At 52.3% G+C, this 26674-nt stretch overlaps 1 protein-coding gene across 3 annotated transcripts; it reads left to right on the forward strand.

Annotated features, from left to right (window-relative positions):
• Positions 1 to 1582: 1582 nt before the first annotated feature.
• ddx23 (DEAD (Asp-Glu-Ala-Asp) box polypeptide 23) lies at positions 1583 to 25258 on the forward strand. Of its 3 annotated transcripts, none has more exons than XM_059956274.1 (17): positions 1583 to 1700; positions 4497 to 4681; positions 4903 to 4998; positions 5868 to 5955; positions 7283 to 7348; positions 9848 to 9986; positions 10621 to 10754; positions 11170 to 11282; positions 11790 to 11933; positions 12214 to 12439; positions 12885 to 13030; positions 13340 to 13517; positions 14048 to 14290; positions 14783 to 14934; positions 16521 to 16629; positions 23096 to 23270; positions 24275 to 25258. In XM_059956274.1, the coding sequence occupies exons 2-17, from the start codon at positions 4497 to 4499 to the stop codon at positions 24496 to 24498; spliced, it is 2418 nt and encodes an 805-aa protein (XP_059812257.1). In that variant the 5' UTR covers positions 1583 to 1700; the 3' UTR covers positions 24499 to 25258. The 3 variants fall into 3 exon arrangements, with proteins under 3 accessions (XP_059812257.1, XP_059812255.1, XP_059812256.1); XM_059956272.1 differs by lacking the exon at positions 1583 to 1700 and adding an exon at positions 2036 to 2683; XM_059956273.1 differs by lacking the exon at positions 1583 to 1700 and adding an exon at positions 2741 to 3514.
• Positions 25259 to 26674: the final 1416 nt, after the last annotated feature.

A 26674-nucleotide genomic window follows, 5' to 3' on the forward strand; every position in this document is an offset into this window, starting at 1 on the left:
CAAGGACAGCTTCTATCCCACTGTTTTAGGACTATGGAATGGTTCCCTCACCATTCAGATGGACTCTCGACCTCACACAATCAAAGTTGAACGTACATTTTATTATCAAAGTACATATACGTCACCATATACAACCCTGAAGTTTATTTTCTTGTGAGCATACTCAGTAAATCTGCAGTAGTGGAGTAGAGCCACTAGGACTTGATGTTTCAATCCCAATGATAAAGTCGGCACTCTCCATGTTGGCAGTGGCTTGGAGTGGTGACGAGGAGGGTAGAAACTTCATCGGGGTCATCAGGTGGGCACCCTCCTTCTTTGACATTTCGTTGATAAGCCCACGATGTCTCCAGAGGGCTCAACAGTGCTACCTGGCGTCCCAGATACACCCCCCTCAGTTCTGTACCCTCCTGTCTTCATCTTGCAGCCCAGTTGTTGTCTTTCCTTTTAATCCAAATCCAATTGCTGCTTTCCTCTGGTGCATTTGACAAGAACTTGATTGCTTGTTGGAGGGAGACACCCCTCATCCCCACCTTCTTCAATAGACTGGTCGTAAATGTAGCAACGAATCCCCTGCATCCCACTGCTACAGGGAAAATCTTGGTCTTCCAGCCGTTCTGAGCAGCTTCAGTTGCCAGTTCAGAGTACTTGGTCTTTTTCCTCTCATAAGCTTCTTCAAAACCATCTTCCCATGGTACTGTCAATTCCACAACATATGCCAGGTTGGCTGTTGTGGACCACAGGACTACGTCTGGCCGGAGTGTTGTAGTCGCAATGTCTGGGGGAAACACAAGCTTTTTCTCCAAGTCCACTTCCATTTTCCAATCCCGAGCAACATGCAGAATGCTTATATCCTTTGATGTTACTTGGTGCTCTGGAGGTTGGCCTGCTGGTACAAATCGTGTAATGTGGATATTTCTTGCTAATGTTTGTGGGAGAGCGTTTACGGTGGTTTGCCTCTGTTCCAAGATTGATGCCAGTTGTCTGAGAACTTGGTTCAAGTTTGATTTGGAATTGCCACTTACCTGTGACATGACTTCCTGGAGATTGTACCCAGACCTCTTGTAACTTCCTTGGTCATAAAGCTTGAATGCCTCTGCTCTGGCTCTCATTATGACCTTCAACTTTATTGTCTGCCTGCATTGCACTTTCTCTGTAATTGTGACACTTTATTCTGCATCCTGCTATTGTTTTACCTTGTTCTACCTCAATGCACTGTGTAATGATTTGATCTATATGAACAGTGTGTAAGACAAACTTTTCACAAACGAGAAAATCTGCAGATGTTGAAAATCCAAGCAACACACACAAAATGCTGGAGGAGTTCAGCAGGCCAGGCAGCATCTATGGAAACGAGTTCAGGCCGAGACCCTTCATCAGGACAGCTTTTCAAGCAAGACAAGATTTTCATTGTACTGTATCTCAGTACGTGCAACAATATGGTCAAAACTAACTTTGGATGACTAGAACCATGCTGCAACCAGAGGCCGCTGCAGCCAGAGAACGCCGTGCGGATTGGAGCCACCTTGACTGGTTTGGCCAAAGTGCATTGTGGAGATTATAGTTCTCTGAAACCATAGCGTATGCTAGGTACATGGACGGAGACCTAATACGGAACTACAGCTCCCGACGGACTCAGCGGTACCGCCTTGCTGGAATGTCGGTAGTGGGCCTGGAGTGAGCAGCGTCTGGAGGAAGGAAAGGTAGGTGGAAAGGGAGGAAAATGGGGGGAGGGGTGGAGAGCGGGATGAGGAGTGACGGAAAGGTAGGGAGGGAAGGACGTAGAGGGATGCAGTGGCGGGGAGAAAATCGGGGGCTGCAGAAGAGGTAGGAAGGGAGAGAGATGGGGGAGGGGGTGAAACGAGTGGCTAGGTAGGAAAGAAAAGGAAGGGAGCCATTGGGGGAGGGAGGTTACGAGGGGTGGTGGAGGGGAGGTTGGGAGAGAGAGAGGGTGTGAAAATGATGAGGAAGGGGGATTTGAATGTGAAGGGGAAGGAGTGGAGGAGGTGGGGAGGAAGTGGGAGAATGGGGCAAGGGGGAGGAGGAGACTGACAATCGGATCAGAATTTACTGTCAGACTCACCACGTTGCTTGCTCCCAGAAAGCTGACAGTGCAAACTGCTGTGGGTGAAAAGAAATACAGCAATAAATGCAGTAACGAGTATAAAAATAGTGGAACGGTGCAAATCTGCAGTGGTGCACAAAGAACTTGGTGAAGTGTCAATACGGGCAGAGTTATTCAGTGGGAGTCCCAACGTGATGGGTTATGAGAGAGGTTATCGGTTCACCAGTAAAATGGAATCGAATCAGACTTACCATCAATGACTTGTTCATTCACTTTGGTCGTAGAAATAAATGTGGAGACTATTTTCTAAACGGGGAGAAAATCCAGGAATCTGAGGTGCAGAGGGACTTGGGAGTTCTTGTGCAGAACACCCTGAAGGTTAACTGGCAGGTTGAGTCGGTGGTGAGGAAGGCAAATGCCATGTTAGCATTCATTTCAAGAAGTCTAGGATACAAGAGCAGGGATGTGATGCTGAGGCTTTATAAGGCCCTGGTGAGACCTCAGCTTGAGTATTGTGAACAGTTTTGGGCTCCTCATCTTAGAAAAGATGTGCTGGCATTGGAGAGGGTCCAGAGGAGGTTCACAAGGATGATTCCAGGAATGAAAGGGTTATCCTATGAGGTATGTTTGATGGCTCTGGGTCTGTACTCACTGGAATTTAGAAGGATAAGGGGGATCTCACTGAAACCTTTCAAATGTTGAAAGGCCTAGGCAGAGGAGGTGTGGAAAGGATGTTTCCCATGGAGGGAGAGTCTAGGACAAGAGGGCACAGCCTCAGGATAAAGAGATGTCGATTCAAAATAGAGATGGGGAGAAATTTCTTTGGCCAAAGGGTGGTGAATTTGTTGCCACATTCAGCTGTGGAGGCCAGGCCGTTGGGTGTATTTAAGGCAGAGATTGATAGGTTCATGATTGGACATGGCATCAAAGGTTACAGGGAGAAGGCTGGGAACTGGGGTTGCAGAGGAGGGGAAAAAATTCAGCCATGATTGAATGGCAGAATGGACTCGATGGACCAGATGACCTAATTCTGCTCCTATGTCTTATGGACTTCTGTATGTAGTGAAATTTGTTTTTTTGCAGCAGTGGTACAGTGTGAAGACATAAAGTTACTAAAACTTACAAAAACAATGCAATGCTTGTGGACTGTTCAGATATCTGATGATGGAGGGGAAGAAGCTGTTCCTAAAATGTTGAGTGTGGTTCTTCAGTCTTCTGTGCCTCCTGTCTGATGGTAGTGACGAGAAGAGAGTGTGTCCCGGATGGTGAGGGTCCTTAGTGACGGATCCTGCCTTCTTGAGGCACCACCTCATGAAGGTATCCTGGATGTTGGGGAGGGTTGTGCCTGTGATGGAGCTGACTGAGTCTACAACCCTCTGCAGTCTCTTGTGATCCTCTGCACTGGAGACTCCACACCAGGTGGAGATGCACCCAGTCAGAATGCTCACCACCGTAAGAATCTTTCGTGACCTATCAAATCTCCTCAAAATCCTAATGAAACAGCCGCTCTTGTGCCTTCTTTGTAATTACACCAATATGTTGGGCCCAGGATAGATCCTCAGAGATGTTGACACCCAGGAACTTAAAACTGCTCACCCTTTCCACTGCTGACCCCTTGATCAGGACTAGTGTGTGTTCTCCCAACTTCCCCTTATTGATGTACACAAACAATTCCTTGGTCTTACTGACATTGAGTGCAAGGTTGTTGTTGTGACACCACTCAACCAGCTGATCTACCTTGCTCCTGTACACACCTCCTCGTCACCATCTGAGATTCTAACAACAGTTGTGTCATTAGTGAATTTGTAGTTGGTGTTTGAGCTGTGTCTAGCCACTCAGTCATGGATGTAGAGAGAGTAGAGCGGTGGGCTAAGCGCAGATCCTTGAGGCGCACCAGTGATGATTGTTAGTGAGGAGATGTTATTTCCAATCTGCACAGACTGTGGCTTCCTGGTGAGGAAGTTAAAGATCCAATTGCAACAACAGCAGCAAAACAAGTCCCTTTCCTCTCTTCCACTCTCTCTCCTTCTGCGCGTGCGCGCACACACACACACACACACACACACACACACACACACACTCTCCAACTCCAACTGTGGTGGGCAATGCATGGAGGGAGGTAAAGGGATGGAGAAGGTGAGGCAAGGGGTCAAGGAAGGGATAGGGGAGAGGGTTAGAGTAGGAGGGCAGGGGAATCATCTGAAAGAGGAGAGGCAGGAAAGGTCCCCTCCCCTTCTGTTCAGCCCTCTTCCCTCCATTCTCCCCTTTCCTGCCTCCCCTGCTACCCCTATTCAAGGACACCTCTCCCCTCCCATGTACTCTTCACACCTTCTTTCCCCCTCTCCTCACCAATATCCCTCCCACCTCCACTCTTCTACCCACCCCCCCCCCCCCCCATTCACTCCTTGGGCTGACTTGCTCTTCTGTACTGCAGATGGTAGGAGAGACGCAGGAACGGAAGAGGTCTCCAGATCGAGCCCCCTCCAAGGAGCGGGAGAAGAAGCGCTCACGTTCCCGGGACCGTGACAGGAAACGGTCGACCTCCAAGGAGCGCAAACGGCACCGGTCACGGGAGAGGAAGCGTTCTCGCTCCAAGAGTGGCGAGCGGGAGGCGGACCGGTGAGGGGAGGGGCGCTGAGGAGGGAGCGCTTTGCAGCGGGATGTGCTGTGAGGAGGGAGCGATGTGGGAGGGGTGGCGAGAGAGACTTTCAGGGTGTGTGCAAGCTGCTGACTGTTTCATGTTGCTGACTTGCTCAGGTGGGCCAGTCCTGTTGCGACGGATCAAGTGGCCTGTGGCAACCTTGTGATTGCGTCAGCCTCACTCTCTGATGTTCCCACAGGGAGCGACACCATGGCAAGGACAAGGAGCGAGACCGAGACAGGTCCAAGAAGGAGAGAGAACGTGATGGACACCGTAAGGCCAGGAAGCGATCAAGGTGAATGGCAGAGGTGTCACCCTCCACTTTGGGAGGGGCATAGGGGAGGGTGGGGGTCGCAGAGATTGGCAGTGATGTAGGGAAGGAGGGAGAGTAACACAGGGACAGGGAGGGGTGCATGGGATCACAGATGGGGAGAGGTGTCACAGAGATAGTGTAGTGCAGGGAAGGAAGTGGGCCATATAGGGGAGGGAGAATGTCATACAGTATTGTACAAAAGTCTTTGGCACATATATAAAGCTAGCTACATAGTACTGTATTTGTCAATGTGGAGCAAAGAGCGAGTTTGTAGATCAGTGGGAGCAAAGGACATTGGGAATGGCAAGAGAGGGGCATGGGGGGTGACACGGGTGCAGATACACCCAGGCATGAGAAACCAGGCAATGTCATTTGATTCCAAATAATTTGTTTATTGATCATTACAGAATGTCTCTCTGGTGTTTCTCGCTCCCTCCCCTCTCCCTTCCCCTTTTCCCAACCGTGATTCCCCTCTCCCCGCCCCCCTTCCCAACTCTCAGTCCTCAATAAGGACCCATATCAGAATCAGGTTTATCATCACTCGCATATGTCATGAAATTTATTTTTGCAGCAGTACAGTTCAATACGTAAAATTACTACAATACTGTGTAGAAGTCTTGTGCACCCTGGCTATATATATATATGTGCCTAAGACTTTTGTACAGTACTGAAGATAGGGAGGAAGAGGGTCACAACTTGGCCAGGGTAGAGTGGATGGAGGCGACCCAGGAAGTGGACTGGACAGAGACTAGTCTGAATGTTCTGCACTCTGCAGGGTGTCCTGGGGTTGGGTTTAAGGTGGGTGGGCACATTGATCACCCCTCACTCTCTGCGACTCCCTCTCTCCCCAGGAGCCCCTCGCCTGGAAGGCTAAAGGATGGGAAGGTGAAGATCAAGAAGGAGGAGGAAGAGGAAGAGGAAGATCCAAAGAAGAACAAGGTAGGTATTGTGGGGTAGTGATCTGTGCACCCCACTCCTTGATCCGGGGCTATCCCTTTTCTGTGGGGACCCAGCTGCTTTCACTGGCCTGGAGTCTCTTCCCCTCCTCCTCATCTGTACTGAGTGTGGCCGCCGCATAGAGTGACTGGTTCCTCAGTGTCTTCCCTCTCAAGATCCCAGTGTCTATCCAGGTAGGGGGCGGGGGGGGGGGGGGGGCTCTGTGTGTGTGTGTGTGTTGCCTCTCACCTTAAATGCAAGTCCTCTGCTATTAAACATTTCCAACTTGGGCAAACAGAGACACTGGTTGTCAATCTTGTAAACCTCTAACAGATCTATAATTCTTTAACTCTCAGCCTCTGCCACTCTAGAGAAAGCACCCAGTGTGTGTCCATGTTATCCGTGTGTGTTTGTATGTGCGCATCTGCATTCTGCATGTGCATATCCATGGGGCTGTGCAAATATCTGTGTTGTGTCGGGAGTGGTCTCGGGCTCTGTAAGTGTCTAGGTGCATGTCTGTTGTCTGAGAGGGTTTATGTGTTTAAGTGCCTGTACTGATGATTGTGTACCTGAGCTGTGCAGGTTTTTAATGGGTGCAGATCTCTGCCTCTGTGCTTGCCTGTGTTTGACCCTTTTTCTTTGCCAGTTTATGGGATCTAGTCACCTCTGTCAGCACCGAGATTTGTTGTCTGTCCCTCATTACCTCTCCTGAGGAAGTGGTGAGGGGATAGGACTTGATGCTCTGATGTGGCAGCCTCTATCACAGAAACCATACACTCTTGTCTACACTTCCTGCTGCCTCAGAAAAGCAGTCAACATAATCAAAGACCCCACCCACTCCGGACATTCTCTTCTCCCCCGTCCCATCGGATAGAAGATACAAAAGCCTGAAAGGACATAACACCACGCTCAAGGACAGTTTCTACCCCACTGTTCTCAAACACTTGAATGATTCCTTTATGCAATAAAATGGACTCAATCTCATTCTGATCTTTCAGCTTATTGTCTGCACTGCACTTTCTCTGTAACTGTGACAATTTATTCTGTATTCTGTTATTGTTTTACCTTGTTCTACCTCAATGCACTGTGTAATGATCTGATCTGAATGAACAATATACAAGACAAGCTTTTCACTGTATCGCAGTACATGTAACAATAATAAACCAATTCCAGAATACCTCCCGTTCCTGCCTGTGTCATGTGTGCCTGCCTTCTGCCCACTCTGTGCCTGTTTGAGAGAGGGAGGCATGGTGGGGAGAGGGTAGTATGGAGCACCTGGACATAAGCAAGCTACCCACAACACTCATCCACTCTTGTACTCTCCTCACAGGCACAGCCACTGTCCCTCGAGGAGCTGCTAGCAAAGAAGAAGGCAGCAGAAGTGGCGGAGTCCAAGGTAGGAGTCACTCCCCCCCACCCACTCATTTATGGCTCCTCCGGTTGGGTTCCGAGGTCCTGCCCCACCCACTCCATCCCCTTCCCACCTCTCTTCCTCCCTGTCCTGCACACCTGTGCTCTTCCTAAAGCAAAGATGTTACCAGGACTGAAGAGTGTGAGGCTGGAGAAGTTTCTCCTGGAGTGAGGAGTGTCCCGGTAGAGGTTTATAAGCCCATGACAGGTGTAGAAATGGGCGAGGGGGGGGTGTCCCACGTGTTGGGACATCACATTACAGCTGTACGAGGTATTGGCAAGATTGATGTATTGTGTGCAGTTCTGTTCGCTTGACTTGAGGAAGGATGTCATTGAGCTAGAAGAAGTGCAGGGATGACTCACAGAGTCACTCAGCTCAGAAACAGGCCCTTCAGCCCAACTAGTTCATGCTGACAAAGATTACCATCCAGGCCAGACCCCTCTTACCTGTGTTTGGCCCATATCCCTCTAAACTTTTCCATGTGTTCTACCTGCCTCAAGCACTTGCTCTGGCAGCTCGCTCCATATCCGGACCTCTCTCTGGGCAGCATGGTAACACAGCAGTTAGTGTAACAGCGATCAATCAGGGTTCAATTCTGCTGCTGTCTGTAAGAGAGTTTGTATGTTCCTCAGGGGGCTTCCTAGGGTGCTCTGGTTTCCTCCCACATTCGGTTGGTGAGATGAGGGCATGGTATGTTGGCGCCAGTAATTTATTGATGCTTGTGGGCTGTCCCAGCACATCCTTGGGCGATGTTGGTCGTTGATGCAATGAGGCATTTCACTGTATCTTTTGATGTACATGTGATAAATAAAACCAATCTTTATTTATTTGTTTCAAACCATCTGTGTAAAACAAAAAAATAAAATTGCCCCTCATCGCAAACGAAAAAATCTGCAGATGCTGAAAATCCAAGCAACACACACAAAATGCTGGAGGAACTTGGCAGGCCAGGCAGCATCTATGGAAAAGAGGAGAGATTTAAAAGGGACCTGACGGGTAATGTGCTCACACTGAGGGCAATAGGTATGTGGAACACGCTGCCAGACAAATGTGAGAGTTGTACCACAATTACAACGTGTACCAAGACACAAGCAGGTCATGTCATGGAGGCAGGGAGTCTACAGAAGGGCTTGGACAAATTAGGAGAATGGGTAAAGTAACAGATGGAATACAGTGTCAGGAAGTGCATGGTCATCCACTTTTGGAAGGAATAAAGGTACAGACCATTGTTGAAACAAGGAGCAAATCCAGAAATCAGAGGTACAAAGGGACCTGGGGTCCTTGTGCAGGATTCCCTGAAGTTTAACTTGCAGGTTGAGTCGGTGGTAAGCAAGGACGTGTTCGGCATATCTTTGTGGGCTGAAGGGCTTGTATTGTGCTGTAGTTTTTCTGTGTTTCTGTGAAGGCAAATGCAGTGTTAGAGTTCATTTTGAGAAGTCTAGAATGTAAAAGTAAGGATGTAATGCTGAGGCTTAGTAAGGCATTGGTCAGACTGTACTTGGGATATTGTGAGCAATGTGGGGCTCTGTGTCTGAGGAAGGATGTTCTGTCCTTCAGGGGGTCCAGAGGAGTTTCACCAGAATGAAAGACTTGACGTACGAGGAGCGCTTGATGTCTCTGGGCCTGTACTCAATGGAGTTAAGAAGGACGAAGGAGGAAATCTCATTGAAACCCTCCTGAATGCTGAAAGGCCTGGAGAGAGCGGATGTGGAGAAGACGTCTCCATCAGTGGGAGGGTCCAGGATCCAAGAGCACAACTTCAGAATGAGCCTTTGGAACTGGGACAAGGAGAAATTTTGTCAATTAGAGAGTGGTGAACCTGTGAGATTTGTTGCCATGGGGATTGGTAAAGGCCAAGTCGTTGGGTGTGTTGAAGGCTGAGATCGATGGGTGAGGGGGGGTTAAAGGTTACGGGGAGAAGGTGGGAGAATGGTGTTGAGACAAAGATCAGAAGGGGGAGCAGACTTGATGGGCCAAATGGCCTATATCCACATCTCTATTGTATGGTTTAAAATTAAATTGGATAGGATGCAGAGAGGAGTTACTCTGCCTGGGGAGGTGGATTTATAGGGAGAGAACACCTGGATGGAGGGAGCGTTTCAGGGACAGAGGAGGCTGAGGGGTGGGGTTCAGAGGAGGGTCTGTCGAGGCAGTGGAGGGGGTGTGGAGGAGAAAAGGAAGGGCTGAATTCCCTTAACAGGGAGACCAATAGGCAGGGGTCGGAGATAAACTGGTCTTCCATTTCCCAGTACGGAGATAATGGGCCAAATGGCTTACCTTAACACCAGCCACCCCCCACCCCAGACCTTAAACTCCCCAACACCAACAGTGGGCTTCGGGATGGCTGTACTCTCCCCTCACTCTGGACATCTACCCCCGCTATTCCAGATGCCCAGACGGTCACTTCCCTCGTTCCTCTGGGTGGGGGCTCGTCACTGCTCTCAGTCTGAACCTCCCCTCCCAACCCATATCCTCTCCCCACAGCCCAAGTTCCTCTCCAAGGCAGAGAGAGAGGCGGAGGCTATGAGAAGACGGCAGCAGGAGGTGGAGGAGCGACGGAAGGCTCAGGAGGATGAGAGGAAGCAGAGAAAGCTGTTCCAGGAGCTGGGCAGGAAGATGCTGGGTGAGTGCTTCCATTTATCATCTTCAAGGTCATCAGTCACTCTTCTCTCCAGCTCCCAGGGTATATTGTTCTTGAGTCTGTGCAGTGCTCCCGGTGTGGGTCTGACCCAGGGATAGGGAGACGGGAACTGTACACAGTGCTCCCGGTGTGGGTCTGATCCAGGGATAGGGAGATGGGAACTGTGCACGGTGCTCCCGGTGTGGGTCTGACCCTGGGATAGGGAGATGGGAACTGTGCACGGTGCTCCCGGTGTGGGTCTGACCCTGGGATAGGGAGATGGGAACTGTGCACGGTGCTCCTGGTGTGGGTCTGACCCAGGGATAGGGAGGCGGGAACTGTGCACAGTGCTCCCGGTGTGGGTCTGACCCAGGGACAGGGAGACGGGAACTGTGCACGGTGCTCCCTGTGTGGGTCTGACCCACGGACGGGGAGACGGGAACTGTGCACGGTGCTCCCGGTGTGGGTCTGATCCAGGGAAAGGGAGACTGGAACTGTGCACGGTGCTCCCGGTGTGGGTCTGACCCAGGGATAGGGAGACTGGAACTGTGCACGGTGCTCCCGGTGTGGGTCTGATCCAGGGATGGAGTGACGGGAACCGTGCATGGGTATGAGTGAGATTCTGATCTTTTCACAGAGGACCCCCAGGAGCGTGAGAGGCGGGAGCGTCGTGAGAGGATGGAGCGGGAGAACCAAGGGAACGATGAGGAAGGCGGGCGTCTGAAGATGCGTGAGGAGAAGGACAAGACCAAAGAACTGCAAGCCATCAAGGTCCTGCACACCCCAAATTGTGGGGTTTCAGCAGTCTGGTGGGGGGAAGGGGTAGAGACCTGGGTCTCTGGTGAGTCGCTCTCTGCAAGGGATGGGAACTGTGATTCATCTGCCACTTAGAACCCAGTCCTCAGGAAAGTAGGAGTGTCTCCTTGAATCCTGCTGTCCGGTGGTGGAGGGAGGTGGGATGGGGTGCTGATTGAGCGGGATACTTTGTCCTGGGTGGGGTCAAGCTTCATGGGACTTGTAGCTGCATTCACATGACGCAAGTGGGGAGAGTTCTGACACTTTCCTGACCAGTGGATGGTGGAGAGATAATGTGGTAGATGTGGAGTGCAGGGATGAACTCCACACAGGCAAGTGAGGACTGTCGACAGGGGACACCCCAGCTAACTGGTTCTGCTGTGCTCCACAGGAACGTTACTTGGGAGGTGTAAAGAAAAGGAGGAGGACGCGTCACCTCAACGACAGGAAGTTCGTCTTTGAGTGGGATGCTTCAGAGGATACATCCCTGGACTACAACCCACTGTGAGGGCCATCTTTTCATCCCCCCCACTCAACACTGAGACCCCTTTTTGTTCCTGCCCCCATTCCTCTCCACCCTCCTCCTCGCTTCCCTTTTCCTAACCCACATGCCCTGAACACAGCTGTCCTTCCCTCTATTTTAGCCTTTGTAGTTTCCCCATCCCACACCAGTTTAAACTCACTGTGACCCTGTCTCACTCCCTATTCTCAGTTTAAACCTTAGAGTGATCCTCCCCCTCACACCTCTTCCGCCCCCTTTCAGTTTTAACACTAGGAGTCACCTTCATGCCGCAGAACGTTCTGGTTTAACCTTTAGAGTTGATCCCCTCCTCCCTCCTCTCCTGATTTAACTCTCGGCCTGACCTAATCCTCTGACCCCTGCCCTCCCCTCTGTTTTAACCGTCAGTGACCATCCCCACCCATCCCATTCCCTGTCTTGGTCTAACCCTCAGAAATGACTTCCTCCTTGATTTAACCCCCGGAGTAACATGCTCCTTGTTCTTCCCGCAGCTACAAGGAACGGCACCATGTCCAACTCCTGGGGAGGGGTTTCATTGCTGGCATCGACCTGAAGCAGCAGAAGCGGGAGCAGTCGCGTTTCTATGGCGACCTGATGGAGAAGAGGCGCACCCTGGAGGAAAAGGAGCAGGAGGAGTGAGTGAAATCAGGGCCCTGGGTCCTGAAGCTGCCCACCCGTGTCTGTCTGTCCCGCGGTGCCACCTGTGCTCTCCTTTAGATACTACTGTAAAAGAACTGAATGGTTAATGGGAAATAGCTGTTCCTGAACCTGGTGGTGTGGGATGGCAAGGGTCATTGGGGACTTGCCAAGTTCCCTGAGTGTTAGTGGCTCTCAACTGGCGGTGGGACAGGGGCTAGTGTCCCAGGGAAGGGGAATGCGGGCCTGACGCTGTGTCCTCACTCCTCACCATGGCAGGGCCAGGCTGCGGAAGGTGCGGAAGAAGGAGGCAAAGCAGAGGTGGGACGACCGACACTGGTCGCAGAAGAAGCTGGACGAGATGACAGAGCGGGACTGGAGGATCTTCCGGGAGGACTACAGCATCACCACCAAGGGCGGCCGCATTCCTAACCCTATCCGCTCCTGGAAGGATTCCAGCCTGCCGCTGCACATCCAGGAGGTCATCGACAAGTGCGGATACAAGGTAGGGTGTGGGAGAGTGCTGTGCCAGCCCAGTGACCCATTGGCAGCTGTGTTCAATCCAGCTAAGTGTGAGGTGATGCATTTTGGAAGGACGAACCAGAAGACTGATGTGTGTGTGTGTGTGTTTATTAGTGGGCCCATGTGTGAATGTCAGTAGGTCTGTGTCTGTGTGTCCTGCCTGTATCAGTGCCATTGGGCTCGTGTGTGTGTGCCCTGTCTGCGTTCTGTGGGAGTGCATGGGCGGTTACACATTGACAACAAAATGCTTCATTGTAGGTACTGTTCACATCCCGTGGAAATGTTAAACCCTATCACTCCCAAGTTATTGGCTCCAGATCCCAGCTGTGATGTACACCTCCCTTCACTCTGCTGTTTTGGTTAACAGCTGGGGGGTGGGGGCGGTGTAAGGGATACCTGGTCGTGACTGTTGTGAATTTTCTCTGCAGGAACCAACACCAATCCAACGGCAGGCCATTCCCATTGGACTGCAGAACAGGGACATCATTGGCGTGGCAGAGACGGGCAGTGGAAAGACTGCTGCCTTCCTGATCCCGCTGCTGGTCTGGATCACCACCTTGCCCAAACTGGACAGGTAAAGGAGCTCTGTGCTGGGGAGGGAGGAGCTATGTCTACAGGGTTTATACCCCAGCAACTGCCTCGTTCCCTCCCCACACTCACTTCCCATTCCTGATCCCACCAGCCCTCCCCTACCCTTCCCTCCTCATTGGTCCCTATCCCAACCCCCTCCTCACCCCTCCCCGTCTCCCTCCTCGCCACCTCCCCACTCCTGCCCTCACTCTCACTCATTACTCCTTTCTCTTTCTCCGCCCACCTCAACAATTCCTCTGCCCCTCTCTCTCTCTCTCTCCCTCTCTCTCTTTCGGGCTCATTCCCATCCCAGGATCGAGGAGTCTGACCAGGGCCCCTATGCCATCATCCTGGCCCCGACCCGCGAGCTGGCACAGCAGATTGAGGAGGAAACCATCAAGTTTGGCAAGCCCCTGGGCATCCGCACGGTTGCAGTGATCGGGGGCATTTCCCGGGAGGACCAGGGCTTCCGTCTGCGGATGGGCTGTGAGGTGAGGGGAGCTGTGGCGAAGGAAGGGAGGGAATGCCTCGCTGTGAGAGGTGAGGTGGGAACGGCACTGATTGTAGGCATTTCTCGGGAGGACCAGCGATTCTGGCTGCAGGTGGGATGGTAGGTGTGGGTCACAAAAGAGCAGAGTGGGGTGGGTAGGGCGAGGTGGGCCTGCCTCCCTGTGGGGGGGGTTCATTAAGAATGGAAGGGTGCTGGGAAGGGAAAAGGGGAGTGCTGCACTGAGGGAGGGGTGGTGAGGAAGGAGTGCCTCCCTGTGGGGGGGGGGGGTTGTTGATAAAAGAGGGGCAATGGAGAGGGGGTGCCATGCTGTAGCAAGATAGGAAGGAGTGAGGAGGGAGAGAGAGAGTGCTGCACTGTGGGAGGAGCGGTGACTGGGAGCATTTCCCAGGAGGACCAGGGATGTGTGGGACGTCGTGGGGGGTGGGAGGTTGAGGAGGGAGCTCTGCAAGAGGGGTGGCCAGGAGTGAGAGAAGGTGACTTGATCGTTCTGCCTCTGTCCACTCCCCCCAGATTGTGATTGCCACGCCAGGCCGCTTGATCGACGTGCTGGAGAACCGGTACCTGGTGCTGAGCCGTTGCACATACGTGGTTCTGGACGAGGCCGACAGGATGATCGATATGGGATTCGAGCCCGATGTGCAGCGGATCTTGGAGCACATGCCCGTCAGTAACCAGAAACCTGACACCGATGAGGCCGAGGACCCCGAGAAGATGATGGCCAACTTTGAGCTGGGCAAGCACAAGTACAGGCAGGTCAGTGAGGGGTGCTGGAGGGTGGGGGGAGATGGCGAGGGGGAAGAGGAGGAGGAACTGGGCAAGCAACAGGTGTAGGCCGTTCTGTATGGGTAGGATGGTGGCAGAGGAGGGAAGGGGGTGGGAAGAGAAGGGAGTGTGGAGGGAGATGATGAGGGCGAAGGAAGAGGAAGCAAGAAGCAGTGGTGGGGGTGAGGATTCTGAGAAGATGTTGGTCAATTTCAAGCTGGGCAGTCATGGACGGGTACACACAATGGTGTTGGGGACTGTGGGGTGAGGGAGAGGGTTAACCTCAAGAAGGTGACGTCTAACTTGGCATCACCACAGTCAGGTCGATGGAGGGAGGGTGTGAGGAGTGGGAGTGCAGGAGGGGAGGGGGACAATGGGACGAGGAAAGGAGGGGAGACACACAGACGTGTGCAGAGGGAAGGGGCATGAGGGTCAGCGTGCCTGTGTTATTTGTCACCTCTCCCTTTCCCTGTCTCCCCACAGACAGTGATGTTCACCGCCACCATGCCCCCATCAGTGGAGAGACTGGCTCGCAGTTACCTGCGCAGACCTGCCGTGGTTTACATTGGTTCCGCTGGCAAGCCCCATGAGAGGGTTGAGCAACGCGTGTACCTGATGTCGGAGAGCGAGAAGAGGTGATGCTGGGGGTCGGGCACTGGGTCCAGAGGTGGGGGTGGAGTGAGGAGCGTTCGGTGTCTCAGGCTTGACATTCAGGATGGTGGGGTTGGGGGGCCTCATTGAAGCCTCCCGTATATTAAAAGGCTTGGAGAAAAGTGGACACGGAGAGGAACAAACACAAGAGATTCTACAGTTGCTGGAAATTCAAAGCAACACACAAAATGCTGTAGGAACTCGGCAGGTCAGGCAGCATCAATGATGAGGAATTAACAGTTGATGTTTCAGACTGAGACCCTTCATCAGGACATGAACAGGATGACTCCATCATTGGGGAAAATTCAGGACCTGAGGGCACAATCTCAGAATGAAGGGGCAACCCTTTGCAACCGGGATGAGGAGGAATTTCTTCAGCTAGAGAGTGGTGAATTTATGGGCTTGATTGCCAAGGAGCGAGGTGCAGGCCACATCACTGGGTGTGTTGAAGATAGCGATGGATCGGTTCATGATTATTGAGGAGAGAAGGGTTACAGGGAGTTGACAGGAGAAAGGAGTGGGGGAAAAAAACAGCTTTCCCATTCCCATATCAACATGTCTGTACATGTCCTCTATTGCCATGATGAGGCCGAAGTCCATTCCACATTCTCGTTTGTCTCTCCTCACCTGACCAATGCCTCTCTCAGGTTCCCACCTCCTCCCCTTTGTCCCACAGTCCACTGTCCTCCCCTGTTAGATTCCTCCTTCTTCAACCCTCTACCTCTTCCACCTGTCACCTCCCAGTTTCTTCCTTCATTCCCCCTTCCCCACCCACCTTGCACCTCACCTGGTCTCACCTATCACCTGCCAGCTTGTTCTCCTCCTCCCCCTCATCATCATATCCTGGTTTCTGCCCCCTTCCTTTCCAGTCCTCAAGAAGGGTCTCGACACAAAACATCAACTATTTATTCTCCACCATAGATGCCGCCTCCAGCATTTTGTGTGTGTTACTCTGGATTTCCAACATCTACAAAATCTCTTGCGTTTCTGAAAGAAAAATCCAAAGGATAGAATGGGGCAGCAGACTCAATGGACCAAATGGTCTGTTTGTTTCCACATTAATATTGTGTTTTAAAATTCATTTGGACAGAGTGCAGAGAGGAGTTACCATATCTTGGGATGTGGATTGAGGGAAAAGAATTCCCAGGTGGAGGGAAAGTTGTCTGGGAGCAGAGGAGTCTTGAGGGGGTGGCGTTCAGTGGAGGGTTTGTAGAAGGTAGAGATGGAGTTGAAGAGAACAGGAAGGGCTGAATTCCCTCCGCAGAGACCAGTAAGCAGGGGTCAGGTTCAGTTTGTGGGGGTGTGGGGTCCCTCGGGGAGTGGAGAGGCAGGGAGACCCAGCAAAGATGTACAGCTTGTCGATCAGTGAGGGGGTGAAGGACTACAGGGAGAAAAAGAGAGAACAGGGTTGAGAAAAAAAAATCAGCTGGGATGGAATGGGGTAGAAACTCGATGGGCCGAATGGACTAGTCCTGCCTTGGTATATCACTGGGTGGGATTGAGGGTAGGAGGGGTCTGTGAGGTGGGGGGATCAGGTTGAGGGTGGACTGAATGGTTTCTGTGCCCACAGGAAGAAGCTGCTGACCCTGCTGGAACAAGGTTTCGACCCACCCATCATCATTTTCGTCAACCAGAAGAAAGGCTGCGATGTGCTGGCTAAGTCCCTGGAGAAGATGGGGGTAAGTGAAAAATGCACCCACACATTTCAACCCACCACTTCTGTCTACAGATGAGCTCCCTCCTCACTAACCCCACCACGGTGCTCCCACCCCACTGCTCTTCTGCCTGCTCATAATGCACTTCAACCTCATATCTTCCCCCAACCTCACAATTTCCCTCACGACAAGCTCAGCACAGAACACCCCTGTTGCCCCACTTCCTGATCACCGTGGACAGAATTTGCTGTGGAGGGGCTGGTGGATGTGGAGATGCTCTTGGGAACATCATCTCTTCCCCCAGCTCAGAACCTGACCACCAATAAGACTAATCCTGTTCATAAGCACTCCCCTCCACCAACACTGGCTCCCAGTCAGCAGCACAGAGGTTCCCAGAACCTGGTTTAACCTGCTGGGTCACTGCAGTACTGACATGTGCAAATTCAGCTGCTTATCTACAGCAGGAGCTTCTCGGCCCACAGTGACCTTTCAGTGCACACCCTGTGAGTGACTGTTTTCAGATGTAAAATCAGTGTGGAGGGAGATTCACTCTGTGTCTGACCCCGGGAGTGTGTGATGGGACGGTGTGGAGGGAGATTCACTCTGTGTCTGACACCGGGAATGTGTGATGGGACGATGTGGAGGGAGATTCACTCTGTGTCTGACCCTGGGAATGTGTGATGGGACAGTGTGGAGGGACATTCACTCTGTACCTGACCCTGGGAGTGTGTGATGGGACAGTGTGGAGAGAGATTCACTCTGTGTCTGACCCTGGGAGTGTGTGATGGGGCAGTGTGGAGAGACATTCACTCTGTGTCTGACCCTGGGAGTGTGTGATGGGGCAGTGTGGAGAGACATTCACTCTGTGCCTGACCCTGAGAGTGTGTGATGGGACGGTGTGGAGGGAGATTCACTGTGTGTCTGACCCCGGGAATGTGTGATGGGAGGGTGTGGAGGGAGATTCACTCTGTGTCTGACCCTGGGAGTGTGTGATGGGGCAGTGTGGAGAGAGATTCACTCTGTGTCTGACCCCGGGAATGTGTGATGGGACATTGTGGAGGGAGATACACTCTGTGTCTGACCCCGGGAATGTGTGATGGGACATTGTGGAGGGAGATTCACTCTGTGTCTGACCCTGGGAGTGTGTGATGGGACAGTGTGGAGAGAGATTCACTCTGTGTCTGACCCCGGGAATGTGTGATGGGACATTGTGGAGGGAGATTCACTCTGTGTCTGACCCTGGGAGTGTGTGATGGGACGGTGTGGAGGGAGATTCACTCTGTGTCTGACTTTGGGAGTGTGTGATGGGACTGAATGGAGGGAGATTTGCTCTGTGTCTGACTTTGGGAGTGTGTGATGGGACATTGTGGAGGGAGATTCACTCTGTGTCTGACCCCGGGAATGTGTGATGGGACGGTGTGGAGGGAGATTCACTCTGTGTCTGACTTTGGGAGTGTGTGATGGGACTGAATGGAGGGAGATTTGCTCTGTGTCTGACTTTGGGAGTGTGTGATGGGACATTGTGGAGGGAGATTCACTCTGTGTCTGACCCTGGGAGTGTGTGATGGGACAGTGTGGCGGGAGCTTCACTCTGTGTCTGACCCCGGGAATGTGTGATGGGACATTGTGGAGGGAGATTCACTCTGTGTCTGAACCTGGGAGTGTGTGATGGGACAGTGTGGAGGGAGCTTCACTCTGTGTCTGACCCCGGGAATGTGTGATGGGACATTGTGGAGGGAGATTCACTCTGTGTCTGAACCTGGGAGTGTGTGATGGGACAGTGTGGAGGGAGATTCACTCTCTGTCTGACCCTGGGAGTGAGTTATGAGACGGTGTGGAGCGAGATTCACTCTGTGTCTGATCCTGGGAGTGTGTGATGGGATGGTGTGGAGGGAGATTCACTTTGTGTCTGACCCTGGGAGTGTGTGATGGGACGGTGTGGAAGGAGATTCACTCTGTGTCTGACCCCGGGAGACTGTGATGGGACGGTGTGGAGGGAGATTCACTCTTTGTCTGACCCTGGGAGTGTGTGATGGGACAGTGTGGAGGGAGATTTGCTCTGTGTCTGACTTTGGGAGTGTGTGATGGGACTGAACGGAGGGAGATTCACTCTGTGTCTGACCCTGGGAGTGAGTTATGAGACGGTGTGGAGCGAGATTCACTCTGTGTCTGATCCTGGGAGTGTGTGATGGGACGGTGTGGAGGGAGATTCACTGTGTGTCTGACCCCGGGAATGTGTGATGGGAGGGTGTGGAGGGAGATTCACTCTGTGTCTGACCCTGGGAGTGTGTGATGGGGCAGTGTGGAGAGAGATTCACTCTGTGTCTGACCCCGGGAATGTGTGATGGGACATTGTGGAGGGAGATACACTCTGTGTCTGACCCCGGGAATGTGTGATGGGACATTGTGGAGGGAGATTCACTCTGTGTCTGACCCTGGGAGTGTGTGATGGGACAGTGTGGAGAGAGATTCACTCTGTGTCTGACCCCGGGAATGTGTGATGGGACATTGTGGAGGGAGATTCACTCTGTGTCTGACCCTGGGAGTGTGTGATGGGACGGTGTGGAGGGAGATTCACTCTGTGTCTGACTTTGGGAGTGTGTGATGGGACTGAATGGAGGGAGATTTGCTCTGTGTCTGACTTTGGGAGTGTGTGATGGGACATTGTGGAGGGAGATTCACTCTGTGTCTGACCCCGGGAATGTGTGATGGGACGGTGTGGAGGGAGATTCACTCTGTGTCTGACTTTGGGAGTGTGTGATGGGACTGAATGGAGGGAGATTTGCTCTGTGTCTGACTTTGGGAGTGTGTGATGGGACATTGTGGAGGGAGATTCACTCTGTGTCTGACCCTGGGAGTGTGTGATGGGACAGTGTGGCGGGAGCTTCACTCTGTGTCTGACCCCGGGAATGTGTGATGGGACATTGTGGAGGGAGATTCACTCTGTGTCTGAACCTGGGAGTGTGTGATGGGACAGTGTGGAGGGAGCTTCACTCTGTGTCTGACCCCGGGAATGTGTGATGGGACATTGTGGAGGGAGATTCACTCTGTGTCTGAACCTGGGAGTGTGTGATGGGACAGTGTGGAGGGAGATTCACTCTCTGTCTGACCCTGGGAGTGAGTTATGAGACGGTGTGGAGCGAGATTCACTCTGTGTCTGATCCTGGGAGTGTGTGATGGGATGGTGTGGAGGGAGATTCACTTTGTGTCTGACCCTGGGAGTGTGTGATGGGACGGTGTGGAAGGAGATTCACTCTGTGTCTGACCCCGGGAGACTGTGATGGGACGGTGTGGAGGGAGATTCACTCTTTGTCTGACCCTGGGAGTGTGTGATGGGACAGTGTGGAGGGAGATTTGCTCTGTGTCTGACTTTGGGAGTGTGTGATGGGACTGAACGGAGGGAGATTCACTCTGTGTCTGACCCTGGGAGTGAGTTATGAGACGGTGTGGAGCGAGATTCACTCTGTGTCTGATCCTGGGAGTGTGTGATGGGACGGTGTGGAGGGAGATTCACTGTGTGTCTGACCCCGGGAATGTGTGATGGGAGGGTGTGGAGGGAGATTCACTCTGTGTCTGACCCTGGGAGTGTGTGATGGGGCAGTGTGGAGAGAGATTCACTCTGTGTCTGACCCCGGGAATGTGTGATGGGACATTGTGGAGGGAGATACACTCTGTGTCTGACCCCGGGAATGTGTGATGGGACATTGTGGAGGGAGATTCACTCTGTGTCTGACCCTGGGAGTGTGTGATGGGACAGTGTGGAGAGAGATTCACTCTGTGTCTGACCCCGGGAATGTGTGATGGGACATTGTGGAGGGAGATTCACTCTGTGTCTGACCCTGGGAGTGTGTGATGGGACGGTGTGGAGGGAGATTCACTCTGTGTCTGACTTTGGGAGTGTGTGATGGGACTGAATGGAGGGAGATTTGCTCTGTGTCTGACTTTGGGAGTGTGTGATGGGACATTGTGGAGGGAGATTCACTCTGTGTCTGACCCCGGGAATGTGTGATGGGACGGTGTGGAGGGAGATTCACTCTGTGTCTGACTTTGGGAGTGTGTGATGGGACTGAATGGAGGGAGATTTGCTCTGTGTCTGACTTTGGGAGTGTGTGATGGGACATTGTGGAGGGAGATTCACTCTGTGTCTGACCCTGGGAGTGTGTGATGGGACAGTGTGGCGGGAGCTTCACTCTGTGTCTGACCCCGGGAATGTGTGATGGGACATTGTGGAGGGAGATTCACTCTGTGTCTGAACCTGGGAGTGTGTGATGGGACAGTGTGGAGGGAGCTTCACTCTGTGTCTGACCCCGGGAATGTGTGATGGGACATTGTGGAGGGAGATTCACTCTGTGTCTGAACCTGGGAGTGTGTGATGGGACAGTGTGGAGGGAGATTCACTCTCTGTCTGACCCTGGGAGTGAGTTATGAGACGGTGTGGAGCGTGATTCACTCTGTGTCTGATCCTGGGAGTGTGTGATGGGATGGTGTGGAGGGAGATTCACTTTGTGTCTGACCCTGGGAGTGTGTGATGGGACGGTGTGGAAGGAGATTCACTCTGTGTCTGACCCCGGGAGACTGTGATGGGACGGTGTGGAGGGAGATTCACTCTTTGTCTGACCCTGGGAGTGTGTGATGGGACAGTGTGGAGGGAGATTTGCTCTGTGTCTGACTTTGGGAGTGTGTGATGGGACTGAACGGAGGGAGATTCACTCTGTGTCTGACCCTGGGAGTGAGTTATGAGACGGTGTGGAGCGAGATTCACTCTGTGTCTGATCCTGGGAGTGTGTGATGGGACAGTGTGGAGGGAGATTCACTCTGTGTCTGATCTTGGGAGTGTGTGATGTGACGGTGTGGAGGGAGATTCACTCTGTGTCTGACCCTGGGAGTGTGTGATGGGACATTGTGGAGGGAGATTCACTCTGTGTCTGAACCTGGGAGTGTGTGATGGGACAGTGTGGAGGGAGATTCACTCTGTGTCTGACCCCGGGAGACTGTGATGGGACGGTGTGGAGGGAGATTCACTCTTTGTCTGACCCTGGGAGTGTGTGATGGGACAGTGTGGAGGGAGATTTGCTCTGTGTCTGACTTTGGGAGTGTGTGATGGGACTGAACGGAGGGAGATTCACTCTGTGTCTGACCCTGGGAGTGAGTTATGAGACGGTGTGGAGCGAGATTCACTCTGTGTCTGATCTTGGGAGTGTGTGATGGGACGGTGTGGAGGGAGATTCACTCTGTGTCTGACCCTGGGAGTGTGTGATGGGACATTGTGGAGGGAGATTCACTCTGTGTCTGAACCTGGGAGTGTGTGATGGGACAGTGTGGAGGGAGATTCACTCTGTGTCTGACCCCGTGAGACTGTGATGGGACGGTGTGGAGGGAGATTCACTCTTTGTCTGACCCTGGGAGTGTGTGATGGGACAGTGTGGAGGGAGATTCTCTCTGTGTCTGTCCCTGGGAGAGTGTGATGGGACAGTGTGGAGGGAGATTTGCTCTGTGTCTGACTTTGGGAGTGTGTGATGGGACTGAATGGAGGGAGATTCACTCTGTGTCTGACCCTGGGAGTGAGTTATGAGACGGTGTGGAGCGAGATTCACTCTGTGTCTGATCCTGGGAGTGTGTGATGGGACGGTGTGGAGGGAGATTCACTCTGTGTCTGACCCTGGGAGTGTGTGATGGGACAGTGTGGAGGGAGATTCACTCTGTGTCTGACCCCGGGAGACTGTGATGGGACGGTGTGGAGGGAGATTCACTCTGTGTCTGAACCTGGGAGTGAGTTATGAGACGGTGTGGAGCGAGATTCACTCTGTGTCTGATCCTGGGTGTGTGTGATGGGACGGTGTGGAGGGAGATTCACTCTGTGTCTGACCCCGGGAGTGTGTGATGGGACATTGTGGAGGGAGATTCTCTCTGTGTCTGACCCTGGGAGTGTGTGATGGGACAGTGTGGAGGGAGATTCACTTTGTGTCTGATCCTGGGAGTGTGTGATGGGATGGTGTGGAGGGAGATTCACTTTGTGTCTGACCCTGGGAGTGTGTGATGGGACGGTGTGGAAGGAGATTCACTCTGTGTCTGACTCTAGGAGAGTATGATGGGACGGTGTGGACGGAGATTCACTCTGTGTCTGACCCTGGGAGTGTGTGATGGGTGGGTGTGGAGGGAGATTCACTCTGTGTCTGACCCTGGGAGTGTGTGATGGTACTGTGTGGAGGGAGATTCACTCTGTGTCTGACCCTGGGAGTGTGTGATTTGACAGTGTTGAGGGAGATTCAGTCTGTGTCTGACCCTGGGAGTGTGTGATGGGACAGTGTGGAGGGAGATTCACTCTGTGTCTGACCCTGGGAGTGAGTGATATGACAGTGTGGAGGGAGATTCACTCTGTGTCTGACCCCGGGAGTGTGTGATGGGACAGTCTGGTGGGAGCTTCACTCTGTGTCTGACCCATGCCTGTACTGTTTGAAGCCTCACTCCTTTCGTTCTCCCCTCTCCACAGTACAATGCCTGCACTCTACACGGTGGGAAGGGACAGGAGCAGAGAGAGTTTGCTCTGTCAAATCTGAAGGCTGGCGCCAAGGACATCCTGGTAGCCACTGACGTGGCTGGCCGTGGTATTGACATTCATGATGTGTCGATGGTACTTAACTACGACATGGCAAAGAACATCGAAGGTATGGGTTCATTTGGATTCAGGAACTGGAGGTTCAGAGGGACTTGGTCTGAGTTCAGGAATTTCTTAAGGTTGAGTCGGTGGTGAGGAAGGCAAATGCAATGTTTGCATTCATTTCAAGAGGACGAGAATATAAAATCAAGGATGTAATGCTGAGTTGTTTTAAGACATTGGTCAGTGATAGTGTGAACAGCTTATACCCCATATCTAAGGAAGGATGTGCTGTTTCTGGAGAATGATCCCAGAAATGAAAGGCTGGTGTCTCTTGGACTGTGCTTGATGGAGTTCAGAAGGATGAGAGAAGGGAGGATCTCATTGAAACCTCCAGGATACTGAAAGGCCTGGAGAGGGCATCAGTGGGAGAATCCAGGATCTAAGGGCACAGCTTGAGAGTGAAGGAACATCCCTTTGGAACTGAGACGACGAGGAATTTCTGTTTAGACAGAGGGTGGTGGTGGTCAAGCCATTGGATGTGATGAAGGCAGAGGTAGGTAAGTTGTTGATCGGTGAGGGGGTTAAGGGCTACACAGGGAGAAGGTGGGAGTATGTGGTGAGAAAAATAAAATCAGTAATTGAATGGGGTACCAGACTCAGTGGGCCAAGTGGAGTAGCTTGCTCTTTCACACAGAGGAGCTGGTGGAGGTGGGAACAGCAACAACATGCTGCAACCTGGGGTGCTGCATTTCACCAGGGTGGTGCAGAGGAGTGAGAGGTACATGACATACCATGGAGAGCATTCTGAGTGGTAGCATCTGGTGTGGAGTCTCCAAAGCACAGGGCAACAACCTTCCTCACCATCTGGGACATGCCCTCTTCTCATCAGGGAGGTGGTACAGGAAGTTGAAGAGGCCAATACAACGTTTTAGTAACAGCTTCTTCCCCTCCGCTGTCTTATTTCTGAATAGTTTATGGACACTACCTCACTATTTAATTTTTTTTTACTGCCACAGGACAACAAATTTTATGGCTGATTTGGATTGTTTCTCTTCCCCAACCTCCCCACAGATTATATCCATCGTATCGGGCGGACGGGCAGAGCTGGGAAGAGCGGAGTTGCCATCACTTTCCTGACCAAGGAGGACTCCTCTGTCTTCTACGACTTGAAGCAGGCCATCTTAGAGAGCCCCGTCTCCTCCTGCCCCCCCGAGCTGTCCAACCATCCCGATGCCCAGCACAAGCCGGGCACCATCCTCACCAAGAAAAGGAGAGAGGAGACCATCTTCGCTTAGGGATCCTCCCTCCCACTGAGACTCATCCTTGTAGGCAGGTGGAGAGGGCTAGGGAGAAGGGGGAGGGTCAGATGTTTTTACTGTATTTAATATTAACCCTCACCCCAAACAGAGAGGGGGGAAATCTATTGCTGCATTTAGTATTCAGTCTTCCATTCCTCCATCCTTGTGAATCGCTGCCCCACCCCCTTCATTGTTCCCTCCCTTCCCTGGTGGACACTCCCTCTGTTCTTCCCCTCCATCTCCATTCCCCTCAGCATCCCCCCCCACACTCCACGTGAGTGTAGTGATGCATGTCACTGTTTCTGCCCCCCCACCGTCCTGACTTGCTCGGCAATCCCTCCTTCGTTGAGGTTGGGTCCAGTCAGGAGTTGGTCTGGGGTTTGGCATGGGTGGGTGGAGGGTCGGCTAGGTCCAGGAATGAGGTTGTGGGCTCCTAACACTTCCTGTTGTCCTCGCAGAATTGGGTGGAAGGGGGTGAGGGAGCCCCATGATCAGTGACCTAACGCCCCCACCCAGCTCTGAATGTCTGCTCCTAGTCTTGTACATTCCACAGGGAGGTGTGTTCCCAAGTCCTCTCGCTCCACCCCTAATTGCCCCTCATCTCCCTCCTTCCCTCACTTCCCCCCTCCACTCTCCTCTTGCTCTCCCTCCCATTTTCCCTTTGCCCTAGGCTCCACTGTCAGTTCGGAGTATATAAATGTATATGTTTAAATCCTTTCTATGGCCGAATAAAGGGAGACTATTGTTTTACATTTCAGCAAGTCTCCTGTGTTCATCTGCATTGATGAGTTTCAAGTGTGTGTGTGTGTGTGTGTTCTGTCTGTGGGCAACCTGCCTTCTTTGTGTGTGTGTGTGTGTGTGTGTGTGAGCATGTGTTTCTCCTCTGTGTATGATAATGTGTCGTGTGTGTGTGTGAGCATGTGTTTCTCCTCTGTGTATGATAATGTGTCGTGTGTGTGTGTGTGTGTCGTCTTTGTGTGTTTTGCTCCTCTGCTCCCCCCCCCCCCATGTCTTGCCCCTCTCCACATCCACTCCTCCAACTACCCTCCCACAGATGGTGAGAAGTGGACGGGTGTTCAAGCAAAGGTGCAGAGGGAGCACTGTCCAGGGGGAGGGGGCACCACTGTGGGGTGGGCAGCGAGGCGGATGCAAAGGTGTCTGGCCAGGTGGGTGGTGAAGCGTGGTGTTTGGGACGATTGTCAGGAAGATGCTGACGCTTCAGCTAGTGGCCAGGAGAGGGCAGCCTCGGTCTATACCCGGCCTTGCAGCAGGGCAACAGGCCCTTGGGCCCAACTGGTCCCTGCCAACTGAGACTCACATCTATGTACCTTGTGATTTTATACTCCTCTATAACGTCACCCCTCATTCTCCTACACTCTAATGAATAAAGTCCCAACCTGCTCAACCTCTGTCTATAGCTCAGTCCTCCTAATCATAGCAACCTCCTTGTTAATCTCCAAACTCTTTCCAGGCTAACGGCATCTTTCTTTTAGCAGGGTGACCTCTACTTATACATTTGTACTCCGTGCCTGGAGTGATGAAGGCTCATGCACAAATGCCTTTTTCACTACCTGTCTACCTGAGACCTGTCCACCTAGATCCCTCTAGCACTCCCACTTCTAACTTCAAGTCCAGTAGCCTCCTCTTCACCTCCCTCAGAGGGACCCCCATCTCCTTACCCCCATGTCTGAACATCAAAATGGGTTGCGGGGTTGTCCCTTGCGGGAGGGGTGAGGGGGAAGTGGTGCACCACTGGAGGGGTAGAGGGCAGAATATCTGGTCATTAATGGTGATCTCTTGCTGTACACAAGCTGCCCCCTGCTCCTTCCCATATCACAGCTCTAGCTGGTGTTAACTGGATGTCAGCTGGCGGGGGGTGGGGTATTGGGTGTGCCTGAGGTTGTAGGATTGGGAACACGAAGAATGAGGGAAATGAAGCTTCTGCCAGTTTGAGAGTTTTTGCATGGGTCTGTTTGTCCGTTCATGTACAGTTTGTGTGTGCATCTAGTTTGCATAAGTTTGTATCTGTGGTGTGTGCACCTGTGTAGGTAAAAGTCTGTGTGTTTGGTAATGAGAGTGAGTGCCTCTGTATGCACTGTGTATCTTACTGTACCTGTGTGTGTCGGAGTTTTGCGGGCTATTGTATTGATCTAGCATCCCATCCTGGCGTTAC

The sequence above is a fragment of the Hypanus sabinus genome, chromosome X1, assembly GCF_030144855.1.
Source record: "Hypanus sabinus isolate sHypSab1 chromosome X1, sHypSab1.hap1, whole genome shotgun sequence".
NCBI classification, from domain to species: Eukaryota; Metazoa; Chordata; class Chondrichthyes; order Myliobatiformes; family Dasyatidae; genus Hypanus; species Hypanus sabinus.